General features: G+C 46.6%; 1 protein-coding gene across 5 annotated transcripts in view; it reads right to left on the bottom strand.

Annotated features, from left to right (window-relative positions):
• The window catches only part of KCTD1 (potassium channel tetramerization domain containing 1), a 172,070-nt gene that overhangs the window by 78,945 nt on the left and 75,221 nt on the right, over positions 1-17,904 (bottom strand). The window contains exon 1 of one of the 5 annotated variants that reach the window (XM_069468159.1): positions 9,380-9,470. The exons of 1 other annotated variant lie outside the window; for it this stretch is intronic. In XM_069468159.1, the coding sequence (XP_069324260.1) occupies positions 9,380-9,400 (21 nt within the window). In that variant the 5' untranslated portion in view covers positions 9,401-9,470. Of the gene's footprint in view, positions 1-6,384; positions 8,214-8,557; positions 9,085-9,379; positions 9,471-17,904 lie in introns of those variants that run through there. 3 more of the 5 variants (XM_069468161.1, XM_069468163.1, XM_069468158.1) reach the window with 3 other exon arrangements.

The raw sequence follows: 17,904 nt of genomic DNA, 5'->3' as shown, positions 1-17,904 counted from the left end.
TTTTCTATATAGATTTTTTTAGGTGTCCATATAATGTCTTTCTATTTTTAGTAGAGACGGGGTCTCGCTCAGGCTGGTCTCGAACTCCTGACCTTGAGCAATCCACCCGCCTCGGCCTCCCAGAGTGCTAGGATTACAGGCGTGAGCCACCGCGCCCGGCCGTGAAGAGGATTTTCAAATGGCATTAGCTCTGTCTTCGGGTGGAGATGGGCTGAGGGGCTGTGGGGGTAGGGATGACTGTGTGGCTCTAGCCTGTCCCCAGTCTTCTCCTTCAAGGTCCTCCCAAGTTCCCTGAGCTCTCCAAGGTTACACAGACAGACTCATCACGAGAGGCCTGCACCATCCTCACACTGCCCTGCTATACCTTTGAAACTGCCCCACATTCCACAGGATTAAAAACAGCCAAAGTCACTGCCTGGAGAGAGAGCAAGAACTGAATTGCACGTCTCGGGATACAGAGGGTCTCCAGGAAAACGACGTTCCCACTGAGGCTGAAAATGTGAAAGACCAGCCCAAAGCACACTGCACACATAGACGAGTTGCCTAAAAGCATGTGTGATTGAAAACTCCAATTAAGCTCAGGCACTCTGGTCTTACGATACTGTAAGACAGCTCCTACTTTCATTATGTTTGAAAATTCTATTACCTAAGACTTGGGCAAAATTTAAGATATGTATATATATAAAAAAACCAACCAAACTTGTCTGTCACTAATGAAAGCTTGCTGTCATATATACATGTGTGTTCTCTGGGGAGAAAGAAAAGGTTGCATCAGGTTGCTAAAACATAAGCTAAAAGGAAGGAAGTCAGACTGGAAAGAAAGTGTTGAACAGAAGGACTTGGAGAATTACTGAAAACCCAGAACACACCTCATTAGGTTCAGCCTCCTGTCATCCTAGTGGGCATAGCAGGGTCTGACAACCAGTTTACAGTCATGGACATTAGATAATACCTCATATTCAGGTATCACCTCAGCACACAACCTTGGCTGTCAAAAGTGAGGTTATCTCAAAGGGCTTAAATGCTCACTTATATCTAGACCATATAGAAGCTCATTCTCTGCTGTAAAGACTCAACACCAGTCAGCTCCCATCCTCTCTTGAAGAAGCGTAGGCAAAAGGAAGGAAGCCCTTTATAAATCTGAAAACCCAAAAGACATTTATAGAGCCTAAAACTTTAAAAGGTCACCTGTTTCCACTCTGATGTTCATGAATCAAAGCAGAGAATTACTTCAGCTTTAAGGGTAAGAGTCCACTAACTTGCCCAGCCTCTGCAAATCTCCCTAGAGGGCAAGGACTGAATCCTGCTCCTCTGTGCAGCATTTAATAAGCAGAAAGATGCTTAATTAACAGTGGTTGAATTTAATTCAGCATCTTAGAACACCAGAAGTGTTAAAACAAAAAAAAGTGTGCCAGTGTAATGTTTAAATCCTAAAGCCACATTTTCTTTCATTTTAGTTTATCAGGGTCAACCAATATACCTTTCTGGACCAATTAATTCACACTATCGTATCCCTTATCTAAATTCTCCAAAGAAGTCTTTAAAAAGGCATCTTGACTAATTGGTATAATGCAGTGAATAATATGTCAAGAGAAGTAAAATAGGTTCTAGCATATGACAGACACACAGATTACTACTTTACGTGTTTGGTCCTAAGATTTTTAACACGCAGCTACACCAGAACTTCTATACTGATCGCACTCTTTTGAAATGGCAGTTAAGACCCCAAACAGATCACCTGACACTCAAGTTTTATTGTACTACTGAAGTAGGGCTTTGGCTGGCCTCTGCCAAGGTGAAAACTGTAACTAGAGGTCTTCCATACAACTAGTGGTCCTATGAAAAGAAGGGCTTCTTCCTGCTTGGCATCTTAGTAATGACAAGAGGATGGCCTTTAGGTGACATTTGCTTGGGTAGCCAGGTTTTAAAAGTCAGGGAGATACAGAGATTTAAGTTTTAGATGCATGGGATCCACTTTGTTGTTTGGCAGCAAATACTTCTTTATCTATTTCATGGATCAGCTTGAATAGACACTGAACTGACATTTAATGTGGATTTATATCAATTTAAAATACTACAACTGAATACTGACTGCGGTATTAATGCATGAGTACATAAAAGAGAATAGACGAGAACAGATTTCTTTCCAAGAATGACGGTTCTGAGCACATCACCTCTTAACTTTCTTTATTTTGATCTAGTTAAAAGAGGTAAGGGGCCGGGCGCGGTGGCTCACGCCTGTAAGCCTAGCACTCTGGGAGGCCGAGGTGGGCGGATCGTTTGAGCTCAGGAGTTCGAGACCAGCCTGAGCAAGAGCGAGACCCCATCTCTACTAAAAATAGAAAGAAATTATACGGACAGCTAAAAATATATATAGAAAAAAAAATTAGCCGGGCATGGTGGTGCATGCCTGTAGTCCCAGCTACTCGGGAGGCTGAGACAGGAGGATCGCTTGAGCTCAGGAGTTTGAGGTTGCTGTGAGCTAGGCTAACGCCATGGCACTCACTCTAGCCTGGGCAACAGAGTGAGACTCTGTCTCAAAAAAAAAAAAAAAAAAAAAAAAAGAGGTAAGGAAGCCAAAATCTTGCCAAAGAGACTACTTGCCAAGTGGAAAGTTGATTAATTTATAGATTCTTGGTACAAAAGCCAAGATAATACATGCTCAGTAACCATTTTCTGAACGAATGAAGAAAGTTACATATTTACGTACAAGATAATTAGTTTCTTCACCACTTGGACTTTTAATAAAGGAGACCAAACATTCTTACGGTAGAAAAATGAATGTAGTCACAAACTAACATTAAAAATTAGAAACAAGCCCATTTTTAAAAAGGCAGTTAATCCTAATAGCTCCAAATAACAACTGCAAGGAAGTCTTGCTACAATTGCTCTACTCCTTCCAAGTTTATAAAAGTTTGATTCCATTTATAAGAAAAAAAAAGAGTATCCCTCGCTCCTACTCTTCAAATTCAAAATAAGACGTTAGCAATTATTTCAGTAGTACATAAAATGCATGCTTTTTTCTATTAAGTAGATAGATTAAATATTCCTTTCTCCTTCCTACAACAGCACCTGAGTGAAACCTGGATTCCCAGAGCTGTCAGCCTCTGGCTTCTCCTCAGAGGTAAGTTAATGAACAACTAACTGTGCGCCTGTTTAAAGGCTGCTCCTGTTTCCAGCTTGGAAACTGTAAGGACCAACTCTGGCCAGCAGTGAAGACAATAAAACACAAACAGGGCACGTGCACCACCGCCCCAGCATCTTTTCACTAACAGATCTCCCCCTTACAGAATTCCTTAAAAGTATTTCTGGAAATAATCTGGGTTAGAGTCAAGCAAGTACAACTCAAGACACCTTTGTCACAGCTTGCCAGTGCTTCTAAGTATGTTTCACAGTGAGCTAATTTTCACATTTTTGTTTGGCACAGCCTACAAAAACTTAAGCGACAAAACTATGACAGTAAGAATCTAAACTTCTCTTAGTGTTTTTTTTCCTCTGTGAATGATAAAGAACATAATTACAAATCGCCATCATCCATCTAAGCTGAAGTACTGTTCTCTGAGGCAGGAAAAATGCTGTATTTTTATGCAAAGACAACAGCTATGAAGATGGATGATATAACCCTAAACCTTTTAAAATGGACCACGTAATCTCCACCTGGGAGCTAGCAAGCTGCACCAATAACTGCATCCTCCTAGATCACAACAGCTATGTGAGGGACAGAGGGAACTGAAACTACTTTTAACACAACCATTCAAGAGAATTAAAGAGTGGACCAATTAAAGCGACCATCACAACCATTACCACACTCCTTCTCCCCAAAAGGCAGATACTTCACTTGAGTAAAAATCACAAATTCCACAATCTTTGTTAATCCCTGAGTGCATTCATTTTTCAACCAGTTCTATAAAATGACAAACTTAGTATCACCCTCAAGAAGTAAAAACTACATGCATTTAAAGTAGCAGGCTCTTCATCTTTTGAAAAACTTGCAACATTAGAAAAGAAACAACATCAGTGTGTGATCTCTCTGTTATGAAGAAGTCTATGATATAGTCAACAGTGGAATTCAGTGTGATACCTGACTGGACTTGATGAGGTCCAGTCAGTATTAGGCTGGAGAGCCCATGTTTATAATTAAGTAATAATGACTGAAGCTTGAGGTACACAGGGCATTTCCTGGAGATTAATGACCAGCCAGAAGAGTTGATGACCTCAAGTAATACCACAGGCCAGCAACCTCTGCCAGTCATTAATCCCCAGGAAATGCCCTGAACCTCAGTCCTTATAGGGATTTTAATAAACACAGAAAGAAAAAGTTCAATATCAACTTTCTACTTAAACAACATCCATTTCATTGATTGCTCAGACTTCATAAAGTGAGTTCCACAGAACTCACTAGTTACTAGTTTAAAGAGTGCCCTTAAACCTCTTAATGCTGATTTTTAAAAAATTTACTCTAACATAAGTGAAATAAATATGTGCAAACAGAACTTTTTTGTAGTATTTTAACGAACAGGGATATAGAGCTAAGATCATGTTTGAGAGCTATAATAATCACATAAGCAACATAGGGACACTCAAATCTGTATTTAACTTGGGAGTTACCTGACGATAACGCAAGAATAATAAAAGCATCAGGATACAGTTTTATAGAACTGATTTATCTTACTAAGGCAAATAAAAGATTGCAGCCAAGGGGTTGCATTCCTTAAAACAAAACCAACGAAACAAAACTCCCTAATCTTCTGTGGATCTTTAAGTCATGATTCTATGTAACACGGGTGGGTGTCAAGAAACTGGCAGACAGATGCCAGTAGAGAAACTGTTTATTAATCCAAGCACATATATGCTTTAGTAAACTTTCTTAGGCTTTTAACTCTTAATTAATCAGCTGCTGCTCTAAATCAGGACATTTCAAGGGTTTTTACTTTATCAGAAGAATGTGAACATTTATTTTTGCTTTCAAAGAAAAAGCAAACCCAAATTCTCCTCTCCACTCTTAAAACTCTCAAACACAACCTATCTGCCAGAAACGTACTACGCACACCAGAAGTACAGAAAGACATACAGCCTCCAGGTCTTGTGTATCTTAGAGAACTTCGGTGTTTATATTACCATCCATAGCCCCTTTCTCAGTTGGCCTTGAGGCTTGCCGATTAGCTGGTGAACGTTTGAAAGGGTCAGTTTGTCCAGAACTGGAATTTCCACTTTGGAAAAAACATAGAGGTACCTGACATCTGTTCCTAGAGGACTTGCACTATACTCCTACACTAACAGTCAAAATTCCTACTTCTGCTTGATGGCAGGGAGGTCAAAGTTGTAAAAACCTCCAGTGGCCACAGAGGTAGCCAAAGCAACCCAAAGACCTCTGGTTCTGGCCCCTAGAGTATCCCCCAAAATGAATATAACATTAATACTCATGAATATATTCCTCTAGGAAAAATAATGAGAGAAGCACCTAACACTTTAGGCCCCAATCCTGCCCTAGAATTTGGTACTGCTTAGAATTAAGTAATTTTAGGGTTGAAATAGCTCCCTGATCTTTTTTAAGGACACTGAAGCCCTGGGAGATGAACTGATTAGCCCAAGCTGGCTCAGCTTCTAGGCTGGCACTCTTACTCCAACGATCTACTTTCTGAGTCTTCTGTGCCTCTCACATGGTGTGCTCTGTGGGGCTAGGGACACACAGCAATGCTTGCAGTGCCCACTGCGCTGGGCACCACAGGCCGCACTCCGGTTACCAGGTTCCCACCTGAATACTAACTTTAGCAAGCGACTTCAACTTCAGGAAACTGTACCCCAAACGTCACTTTACATTCCACTACATGGTTACAGTATCAACTGGCACTAAATGGCCAGGCTCTCCACTCTCCACCCCTTTTCTTAAAAAAAGAAAGCTACAGGAAGTGGGATTGGCACGTTTTCTTTTTAATAATCTTGTAACTGTTTTTCTACTAAGTTATGGCGAATATGTAATAGAGTATTTTAACGGTTACTTTATTCAAATGTTTTCAGTAATTGCATCTTTTATATGTGCAGTGTCGCCCCCACTCTTTGCCATATAAAACTCATGCATTCAATGAAGAGAGGCTGCAAGAATGAGCTAATCCTTTTGTTTTGAGAACTTTGAAGTTTTTCTCGTCACCGTGTAGCAGTGATTTGTTAGGTAGCATGCCCTCTCTCACATCTTTTAAGGTTAGGTGGAAAATTTCCCCTGAAAAAGCACCAAGAGAGTTAAGTTTCTAAGGTTGAAACCAAATTCGATTCAGTATAACACCTACTTTTAAAAACTTCCCCCCGACCCAGACCTGCATTCGCACAAAAGTTAGTCCCGAAGTGGTACCAGAGAAACATTTCATGCATAGAGTTTGGTTTGGTTACCTGGGTGGGGGAAACAATAGCAGGTGAAACTATTGTGGGAGAATTGGTGCTTCTGTGCCCATTGGCTTCTGGAAGAAGAGGCAGGGGGTCGTGTTTCACGGAAACCACCACCACCGCATCCACAGGCTCCGAGGGGCGGATACAAAGTCTTTTGGGGGAAGAGGGACCGCAGATGTCCCCCGACCCGAACACCGACTCGTACAGGGCGCGCTTGGGCGCAGCCTCGGATTTCACGTCGGGCCCGACCTGGCTGTCTTTAGGGAGGATGTACGCGTTCCCCAGCGAGGGCGGCTGGGGGCGGTGGTGGTGGGAGGGATGGGTGGGGGGATGGTGGGAGTGGTGGCGAGCCGCCCCGTTCAGAGCCTCAGCGTAGCAGCTCTGCGGGGCGGGCGAGCCCAGCTTGGTGCCGATGCCCGCGATGCTGTTGAGCGTGGCGATGGAGACGGCGCCGATGCAGTGGTTGGTGTAGGTCTTGGAGAGCTTTGCCGCCTTGGAAAGCATCTGCATCCTGGTGCCCAGCAAGTTCTTGCCGATGGCTTTGTTCTCGTACCAGGTCACATCGCCCTCGCTGCAGTGATCCCGGGGCCGCTGGAAGAACGCCTTGCAGAGAGGGTTGCGCTTCGACAGGTACTTAACGAAGCTGGCGTAGGGGCAGAACTCGGTGCCGGTCTCGTACATGCGGGGCAAGTTCTCCTCGTCGCTGCTCTCAGCGCGCTTCTTGCTCCACGACGAAGAGCGCGACTTGTGGTAGGGCCCGAGGGACTTAAAGTAGACGAACTTGCGACCGTCCTCGTCCATGGCCAGTCCAAAAGAGTCCTCCTCCAGTTCGCGCTGGTTCTCGCGGCCGCGCGTGCAGAAGTACATGCACGTCTCGAACCAGACCTTGTTGAGCAGCCCAAACGGGGTGTTGGTGCTGAAGACGTTGGAGGTGTACAGCTTGCGCAGGTCGGCGCGCGTGATGGCTTGCTTCTGCACCACCGGCCCGGCGCCCTGCTCCTCGAGCTTGCGGATGACCGCGGCGAGCGTCAGGTTGGCGCTGCGCAGCTCGGGGTCCTTGGTGAGGTCGAGCGTGCGACAGTACGGGGGCTCGTTGAGGTAGCGGTTGAGGGAGCTGCGGATGCTGATGAGCGACGACTTGCTGTAGAGCTGGCCGCTTTTGGAGCGGGCCTCGGCGTAGAAGGAGCGCAGCACGCGGCACAGCGCCCCCTTGTCCATGGTCTCGAAGTCCGGGCTCTGCGCCTTCTCGCTCAGGTACTCCCGGAAGATGCGCACGGCGTAGCGGGTGGCCAGCCGGGTGTTCTCGCTCAGCCGGGCCCGCTCGGGCCGCTGCAGGACGTCGGGGTCCATCTCCGCGCCGTCCCCAGGCGGCCCGCCCCGGGCCCGGGGTGCCAGCAGTCGCGGCGGCGCCTCGGGCTCCAGCGCGGCACTCTGGTCCATATTGATCATATGGACCGGCTCGGGCTCCAGCTCCTCCCCGGCCGAGTCCTCAGGCTCCAGGGGCTCGTCCCAGTCCAGCCCCATCTCCTCCTCTTCCTCCTCCTCCTCGTCCTCCTCCAGCCCCCCACCTCCGTCCTCCTCCTCCTCCTCGTCCCCCGTTATCTGCACCTCCTGGATCTCGTCCTCCTCCTCTTCTTCCTCCTCCTCCTCTCCCGCGCTGCAGTAGTGCGGGCGGCCGTGGCGCCGGCCACGGCCCCCAGCACCGCGCTCGCCCTCGCCCCGCTCCCCATTGTTCTCGGCGGCGGCGGCGGCGGCGGCGCTGGCGCTGCCGCCCGCGCTGGTGTTACAGTCCCCGCTGCCAGGCATTCTCGCCATATTGCCGTCTCTCTGCCAGTCCTCGGGCAGGGCGCATGCGCTATATTGGACCGCAGCGCTGAGAGCTTTTGTGTTTAATGACCTTCAGCTACCGGGAGGCAAAGCCGGGCTCTTAAAGGAGCCGCGCTCCAATTGTCATTCTGGAGCGCCGCTCCGGAGGGGCAGCGGTGCGCAGGGGATGGAGGGGAGGAGACGGGAGGTAGGGGTAAGTTAGACGGGGAGAGATAGGGTAGAGGCCGGAGAATGGCAGGACCTTCTTCCTCCCCCACCCAGCTCCCCACTTCTAAGAAAACTTTGTAGGAAAAAAAAAAAAGGAAGGGGAGGGAGAGCTGTCGGTGGGGGCGAAACACTCCCAACTTACCCTCAGGCGGAGTATTGCGCGGGCCCGGGCGGGAGAGGGAGGGCCGGTGGGAGGGCGGGACGGTCTCGCTTCTCTAAGTAATGCCCGAGGAGCAGTGCCCCTTCCACCGCCCCCTCATTGCCCCCCGGAGCCGGGGGGTCGGGGCGGCGGCTGCGCCGGGCGGGCCGCGGGTGCTGCTGCGAGAAGTCGGTGTCTGGGGCCGCCCGGAGCGGAGCGGAGCAGGCAGGTTAATGAGCAGGGTGGAGGAGGCACGGCGAGGCCCCGCACCCTCTCTGCGCCCGCGGCCAGGGCGCAGCGGGCGAGGCTTGGGAGCGGGATGGGGCTGGTGGCGGCGGCTCCCCCACCTACTTGCTGGCGGCGAGGCGCAGGGGCCTGGGGCCAGCCGCGCGGCTCCCAGCTCCCTTTCCGACTCAAACACGCCCCACATCAGCCTCATCCCTTTCGACTTTTCCAACAGCCACATTTAAGCTGTCATTAAAGACCTGAGGCGCTCCCTGTAGGTCTGGGGCAAGTCCGCGCCGGTCCAGCCGGCCCCGGGAAGGAGCAAGAAAGAGAGACTGGGAGGGGCAGGTGGGAGGGGAGACGAGGGAAGTGGCGCTCAGGACCCCAGGGACCCCTCCCCACCCTCCCAGGCCGCCGCCGTCCCTGCCCTGAGGCAAACTGACACAACTCCCTAGGGCGAGGCGCTCCAACAAGTTGGAGCTAAACTATAGCAAAGGCCCGTCGGGTGGGCGAGCGCGCGGGCGGAAAAAGTGAACTTGGGTCTCGGCCGCCCCAGCCGCCGCCACAGTTCGGCGATTCGGATCCCGAACGCGCTCTCGCTCCAAGTTTGCCAACCGCCATTCGTTCGCCCTCGGGGCTGCGCTGCCTCTGGCGCGCGGGGGCGGGCACCTCGGAAACTGGAAAGGCAGCCAAAGAGCTCGCCGGGTCCCGCTTTCCCATAGGAGACACTGCCCCACTTCCAGCCAAACGCCCGCCCCCGGCGCGCCCAGGCTTCGGGCGCGTCCTTGTGTCGCCGCCTCCCGCTCTCCCGGCCCAAGGGCAGCGTCCCAGAGCCGCCTGGAACCTCGGCTGTTCTCTTTGGCGGCACAGCCCAGGCCACCTCCGGAGCTCGCACTGCATTCTAACTTTCTCCTCCTTGGCCAGTCCCAGTGTCCCCTGGCGCTCTGGCCAGCTCCAAGTCCCTGGGACGAGGGGAACCGACTGAGTTAGGTCCTAGTTAGGCCCCCGTGCCTGGCCGGCCCTCCTGGGAGGCAGCCTCGCCAGCTCCTCAAGAGCTTCCTCGAATCTGCCTTCAAGTCCGAATTCTCAGCAGTTTGACTGTGGGAGTCATGTCAACTGCCCGTTCCCCCTTCCCTGGCCCTTCCGTCTTGCTTTCAGGGCGGTTGATCATTTTATTCATCAATAGAAACCTATCCATCAATTTGTAACAAAGAAAAAAAAAAAAAGGAAAAAGGGGAGACTAGGTCTCTGCGCCTAAGTGGGATTTGACGGTGTCTTTTCTCCAGCGATTGCTGCTCGCCCTCCGCGTGCCTCCTCCGCCCTGGACGCCGCGGAGCGTTGGGGAAACCGCGCCAGGTGTGAAACAAGTTAGAGCAAGTCTCTGCCTCGCGGGCCACCTCCGACTGCTCGGGGAAACTCTCTCTCTCTCTCTCTCTCTCTCTCTCCCTCACACACTCTCACATTTCTGCCCTGCTCTCCTCGGAGAACCATCCCGAATTGTCCCCAAGGTGCGGCCGGAGAGGTGGCCGGCTTTGTTCGCAATGCGCTGCGCTCCCCATCGTCCCCGAAAACATGCAGAAAGGCGTGTTTGTTTCCCGGAGGCTGGGGCAGTGGGCAGCTAAGTTAGTTGCACACACGGACAGTCACACACGGCTACTTCCGGAGGGCTGGCCCTTTGTCCCAGGATGCTCCCAGGTTTGGAGGCTATCGGACGCTGGCGCGGGGAATTTCAAGGGTGCGGAGAACTCAGGTGGGCGCCTGGCAAGTTACCTACCAGGGGCTGCTCTCCCGCGGCCCTCACCGCGAGCACAGTGAGCCGGGGGCGGCGCTGGCTCCGGGCTGCGCTCCCAGGCTTGGCCTGGGGACCCGGGCCCGCGCTCCGCCCCCGGAGCGCAGCAGCTCCCCAGGTCTCCCCACCTCCGCGGGCGGTGGGGTCCACCCCCTTCACACTGGCTCCCCTCCCCTCTGGGCGAGCTGCTTTGAATTGCTCGCAGTTTGCCGGAGGCGGTGTGCTGGGTTGGGCGCTCCGGGAAACAAAGCAACCAAAAACAGCTCCCAGTTGACGTCAACTTATTTCCAGAAAAGAAAATAGTTTTGTGCTCCCGGGACAAAATACCCCCTAGGGCAGGTCTCTACTGGCAGAAGCCAGGGGAGGGGGGTGGGGGATAGCAGAACCGAAAAATCCCTAGCGCAAATAACTTTTTAACGGACTTGGAAAAGCAGCAGTTTCAGGTGCTGCCCGGCCACGCTGCAAACAACGCGCAGGACCCTCGCTTAAATTAGACACGAAAAGCGCACCTTGGAAAATATGCCTTGGCCTGACTGTCGGGCGACTGTGGATCGGTTTCGTCGCACCAGCTCCGGAAACGCTACCAACATTCTTTGCCCATAATGATACTTCATCAAATATTGGAAAAGACCTCTTCAGGCTGGTACCTGCAGTAGTCACCGGCAAGAACACCCAGAAAAACTAAGCCGTCATGCACTCTTCTTCCCTCTGACCTACCCCCACGCCAAAAAAGTTGCTTAATTTTTAAAACCCAATAACACAAAATTACAGTTGAGTTCATAAAGTAGTTCAATTCCAAGTTTAATAAATGATCCAGCCAAAACATCCTGTGGTTCCATACACTCAATTCCAAAATGAGAGAATCCAAAAGGCTTTCTTATTATTTTCGTAGAGAGGCAATACTGGTTGTCGTTCTGCCTATCAGTCCAGTATCTGATTCCTCCACTTGACTCTTCAGCATCGTGAAGTCCATTCAGCCCTCCAGTAGGACAAATGACAGTTGCTCAGTTCATCCCTTTGAAAGGTCGCTTTATTTCTTGTGCAGGGTACAGGGCTTCCTTATTATAAAAAATAATTCCAGGACTATATGGAACATTTATTGCAACCATTTAACTGTCAGAACTCTCTGCTATAAACTACTGTTAAGATGTTTACAACTAGAATATTCGTGCTTCTCCATTTGTCAGAATAGTTGAAAATAGTGACGGTTATTTTGGGAAGAAGCACTCCAAACGTTTACCCCTCATTTTATAACCCATCTGCTTCCATTTCAGGTTCACACTTTATGACAGGTTACACCATATAGAAACATAGTCAGCGCTTCCTCCTTTTTGCTTGCAGTCTTCTGAGCATCATCTGTTATTATACTTGAGAAAGTTACGTTTTATGTGCCTGTTTCCTACCAAACCAATACACCTTTGTAGTTTCAGGCTAGTGCCTGGGGCATGGTGAGCACACCAGTCATTTATATTGAATGAATGAATGAATGAATGAACAGGATCTGTGTTTGGTTAAGCCTATGGTTAGCAGGAAAGTTTTTTTTTGTGAAAAATCTAAAATATCATGAATCTGAATTTCTATATTAAAAATCAGGACAAAAAGTAACTGCACAAGGCTACGTTATTGTTTACAAGTTAAAATGAATGTAATGGCTGTTTTGGATTATTCTTTGCTTATCATTAATTCCCTCCCTAGTGGACCACGCTGTTGAAAGTAGAGTGAGGGATCATTTTCTCACAGTGGAGTCAATATCGACCCTTCTGAAGGCAGATCTGGGGATGGAGGTGTCTATGTATTAAGAGAGGTGGGCTGGGGAGGATTTAAATTGGTAAATTTAAGGAATTTTGTGGGCTCTTGAGTGCAGAGGCCAGAAAAAGCATTTAGCTCATCAATTCAAAGAGACAAATCAAAACAGAAAGCTATACTCTCTTGATTTGATTACTGAAAGATTCTTAAAGTGCTTTGGAGGTTAAATATGAATTCAAATGGAAGCTATTTTGACATATCTTTGTTTCGGAGTTTCACTATTAATTCTGTTGAATTCAGTGGAAGATCATTTTGAGTAATGTTTTCTGAACTCAAAATGAGTGAAAACTGAATCCATGTAATCTAACTCTACAAAGTGGAAGAAAGAAAAAATAACTCCACAAGAGCAGAAACTATGTCTTATTTATTCCTGCATCCTCCAGTTCATTTCTAATTCAGTTTCTTGGAGTATTTCAGCAAGGTGGCTGGCACATAGTAGACTCTCAATAAACATACACATAATCATATGTGGGGCGAAAACTAACCTCGACAAAGGTTGTGCAACAGAGCGGTTAAAAGCTTGATCTCTGAAACCAGCCTCCCTGGGTTTGGATCCTAGTTTGCCCTACCACCCACCCTTTTCCGTGGCCGAGTTCTCTCATTGTCGTATTGTCTGGGTGATGATAATAATAATGTCCCTACCTCAGAGGGTTGTCTTGAGAGTTAAATAAATTAATATGCACAAAGCACTTAACACAGTGTCTGAAACATTAGTACACATTCAACCATTAGCTCTTATTTATTAAGGCTCTAATATTTCCCAAGCTTGACCGTAAACAAGAAAATCAATGACCAAAGAGGCTTCAAAAGGTTAGGCCACTTCCCCAGAGTCTCTCAGACCTGGCCAGGGCAGGCTAGTCTGGTTCCATAGCCCATGCTTGAACTGCTTGACCACACTCAGCCTCTAGGAACCAAACAATGGGGGGAAAAAAAATCTTCAGGGGATCAATTCCCCACCATTAAAATAACCCTGTGTATAATTTGATTTGGGAATCTTGGGCAGAAAGAGTAGTACAAGGCCTTGGACTATGGTGCAACATATAACTGGGCTGAGAAACAGTGTAACCTTTGTGGCTTGGCCAACTAAACATTGGTACTATTTTCCTGGGCTATTGGAAGTATGGACCCCATTTATGTCTTTGGAGAAATGACAGTGAAGAATTTAGAGACAAAAGAAATGCCCACAGACCCAACCACCAGATTGGAGAGAGATGTTGTCTATTAAAATCCTAGGCTGTTCTGCACAAATCTTCTGGGGGCAAAGATGGTGTTCCCAGTTTTTTTCTTCAGTGCTTTGTCAAACAACAGGTCAGAGTAAACATGACATGGTGATTGACTGTGGAATATTTAGTTTCTGATTGCCACCTGGTAGCTATATGTCTAGATCTTTCCACCTAGTAATCATCTACCAGTTTCTTAGGCTATTTTTAAAACAAATAATGGACAAAAGGAATGTAGTTTTCTATAGCAAATTGTGTTTTTGTGGAGCCTAAAAGTGTGCTATCTCTTTTTGTTATAATATTTTAATAATGAAACTTCACTTGGTTAATAAAGAAGTTAAATGTAAAGACTGTTGAAGTTAAATCAAACCAAACATTAATAATGATAGTCATTTCATTCTTTATCTGCTAGTCATATGTCTTTAAAGGGTAAGTGGGATTGAAGTGGGTATTGGTCCTATTATTAAATAGAATTTATTTCAATGCCATTGCAATACTAATTAAGGTGGGAAAGGAGATGAAGATATGTGTTAATGAGCTATTTACAATAGTCTCAGAATCTAAAATATTCCTGCAACTATTTGCTATATTTCAAATAAAGGGGCCTATTAAATTAGTAAAAGCAAAACAAAACAAATAACAAAAACTTTAAAAATCACTTTATACCCAAACATTGCTACAAAAACGTTATTCTCATATTATTTTATTGTCAATATCAATTAGGATAGCCTTTTAAGAAAGCAATTATTAGGCAACCTCTTCAAAAGCCATGAAAATGCTCATGTTCTTTGACTCAGAAATTGCTTCTGGAAATTCATCTTCTTAAGAAACATTGCATTCTATTTGTATTTTGTTAAAGTTTGGTTTATTGCATTTAAGCCCCTCAGACAAATGAGTTTTGCAGTATATGTCACAAAGTATGCTCTAGAACTACATTTCATAATGTCTTGGAGACCTACCTTTGTTGACAAAACTTTAGAGAGTATTTGTTGAATGGAGGAAGGAAGGAGTTCAGTTAGGGTAGAATCAGATCTTCTCAATGTTCCATGGCAATGTCAGGTACCACTTAATGAATATGAATAATGACAGTGAAGATAAAGGATATGTACTACAAGGGCAAAGAAAGGTAAATTTTAAAGCTTATATTTCAATATCCTCATGACTTTGAGAAAGTTTAAGGACCAGATTTTGAAGCTCTAGATATCAGAAATTGGTATCAAGGTATATTGTGGCAATTCACAGGACGTGCACAGGAGTGGGTATGTACCTGCCCCGTGGCTGTGTTTCTAAATGAACTAAAAAAGAAAAAAAAAAAAAAAAAAATCCCCTTTTAAATACCCAGAAGCACTAACCCACATTTTGAACTAATTGACTTACTTTTTCTTAGGAAAGCTTAATTTAACTGATAGGGGCACATGGGTTTATCTTAATATTTAAAGAAGCCCTGGGATGGGTTTGTTCTATTTCTTTAATTTGATGTTGGAGAGCCAGGCTTTGCACCTGATGGTAGAAGACTGCCTTGCAGAGGGACAGGCAAGCAGGAAACATTGTGACCTGACCCCTCCATGCTGTGATCTAAGTTTGCAGAGCCAGCCAGGGCACAGTTGCTTCCAGTGGAAGACTCATAATTCTTCATGTTTAGTCTTTCCACAGTCTGCCCTTTGATTAGAATACCCCAGGGGTCACATGGTGTCATTACTCCAAATAAAAACAAACTTCCCTGACATTGATTGCATCTGTTTGTTTTACAATCTTTTCTTTCTTTATGGCTCATTCCCTTAAATTAAAAAGCACAAACCAAAAATGTGGTTTATCATTCTTCTCTGATTATAAAAGCAGTAAGTGTTCACTGGCAAAGATTCCAAAAGTACAGAAATCTGGAAACATGTATATATGCGTCATTTTTCTTTCTTGTTAACATTTAGTGAATGCTTGCTGTGGGCCTGGTCTTTTACATTAACACTCTGAATTCCTTCTTATGAGTATATGCGAGGATTGTTCCTATTCCTAGTTCACGTGAGTTGAAATCCAGACAGCTTAAATAACTTGCCCAACCTCACATAGCTAGTGAAGTTGAACTCCAGAGCACATACACTTTCTGAACAATTTGCCAGTCTGGGCCCTTTTGGTTCTATTTTCACTGCCCAAAGAAAACCACTCTTTTACATTTGGAAGTATTTCTGTGTATTTAATCACATGTGGTTTACTTTTTAATTACTACATACAGTATGTGAAAATCCATAATTCAAAATATGTAACCAGTGAGTTTTTGGCAAACTCTGCCAAGCACATGCTAAGAGGCAGGAAGGAAAGAAGACTCTTTCCAGGAACTCCCTGACTCTGGGAGGGTCGAACTTTCAGTAGACCCACATGGTTAAGAGTTTTTCTTTTGCCTTTCTCTTGGTTATATTATTGCAATCTGCCATAGAAAAATGCATGAACTCATCCTTCATCCAACTCTGGGAAGTTGAGTTGAACGGTCAGAATTTGGGGATGAACCTCACTCCAGGTCTTTTCTCCTGTCCGTATGGTGATATATACAGAATACAACTTTTAATTGAATGATCACTTGAAATGCCCAGGAAAGTTTTGCTGTGGCTATTGTTCCCAGTTCTGTGGCATCTGGGGTATTGTAAGTACGTTTTAGACCTTAGCACTATGCTTTAGTGGTCAACATGCTTTCTCAACTTACTATTAATTTAGCTTTCCTAGAATTCCTGGCTTTTAGATTTAGAGCCTAAGGGATGGGTTCTTTAATGTCAGAATGCATCAGGAATTAGCTGGATCACCTGAGGAGCTTGTTTCAAATGCAGATTCCTGGGTGCCAACTCCAGAGATTCTGACTGAGTAGGTCTTGGATGTGGCCCAGGAATGTGCATTTTGAACATACAGCTCAGACAATTCTAATACCAACCTGACCACACTTTGAGAACCACTTCCTCAAAAGCTAATATAATTTATCAAGCAATAATTTTCTCTCTCACTGTCATTCTGGGGTAGCGAATGCATGTGAAAAGTGAACGAAAGTTATGAAAGATGCACACATGTACCAATTTTGCCTACCATGTCAGGGGGCTTGGGGTGAAGTGTGCATTCTTAAAACTCTGCCACCTGGTCTCCAACACCACTTTAATAAATATCCTCCCCTGGTCAAAACATCATCATGGCTCTTTTCTCACTTTAGTTCCAAGTCCAAACTCCCCATAACCTTGCCCCTGTCTGATTCAGCCAGTCTGGGGTGGAGCTGAGAATGTGCGTCCTCCCAGGTGAGGCTGATGCAGCTGAGAGAACCACTGGTCCAGGGGAAGATGGACACACATACCCAAAGGGAAGAACCAACATGACAAAGAGGGAACGATGGGGCTTGGGGCTGAGGGCATGGAGCCTCTGAGTCTCTCTGGGTGGATTCAGCAGGGCCTGGGGGAGGATCTTTTATGTGGCTCCCATGGCTGAGCCTATGGTGGGAGGGGCTGTCAGGAGGCTTGAATCCGAGTGGACCTACCCCTGAAATATCAGCTTCCTTCCTGGTTGGCCAATTCCTTCTCACTCCTCCGCCAGCCTAAATTGTCTTGATTCCTTAAGGCCCAGCTCCAAATCCCACTTCCCCACAAAAGTGGACAGCAGTGACCTTGCTCTTCAGGCTACAGTGGCCAGGCCCTTTGCCAACGCCCTTCACGGGCACGTGTGCTGCCCTCTGCCCTTTGGTTGTAAGCTGCAAGCTCTCAGGGTTGCATTTGGCTTTTCTTCCTTCTACTGTCACTCTTTGGTGTTCCTTCTCTTCGGGAGGCTTCACATTGCACAGTAATTCTCAACGTTGGCTGTACCTTAGACTCACTAGAGGAGCTGCTGAATAATTTGAGAGAGAAATGTCAGCCCTTACCACCTCCCCCACAAACACCTCCCCCCCCAAAAAAGATAAGGAAAATATGGCAAAATGCTTTTTTTAAAAAAACTGTTTAACCTACGTCTTGTGGGTGTTCACTCTCTCTACTTTTGTGTATGCCGAATATTCTCACAATAAAAAAATACATACCAATGCCAGGTCTCACCCCAGATTTACTAAAATAAAAGCTCCTGCACCCAGGTCTGAGGCCCTGAGAGCCCCATGTACACTTTCTGATTTTCTATTATCAAATGACTTCTTTTTATCCTTCAGGCCTGTCCTAGACTGCCATGGTGCTTGCCATTGGTTGCATGTTAGAATCACCCGGAGAACTTGCATAAAATCTAGATACTTAGATCCTTTGCTAAAGAACCCGACTGAATTGGTCGGGGCAGTGGCCAGGCATGGGGCTTTTTCAAAGCTCTGC

Source organism: Eulemur rufifrons, chromosome 5, assembly GCF_041146395.1.
Source record: "Eulemur rufifrons isolate Redbay chromosome 5, OSU_ERuf_1, whole genome shotgun sequence".
NCBI classification, from domain to species: Eukaryota; Metazoa; Chordata; class Mammalia; order Primates; family Lemuridae; genus Eulemur; species Eulemur rufifrons.
The sequence above is the reverse complement of the archived record's forward strand: the minus strand, read 5'-3'. Positions and strand labels throughout refer to the sequence as shown.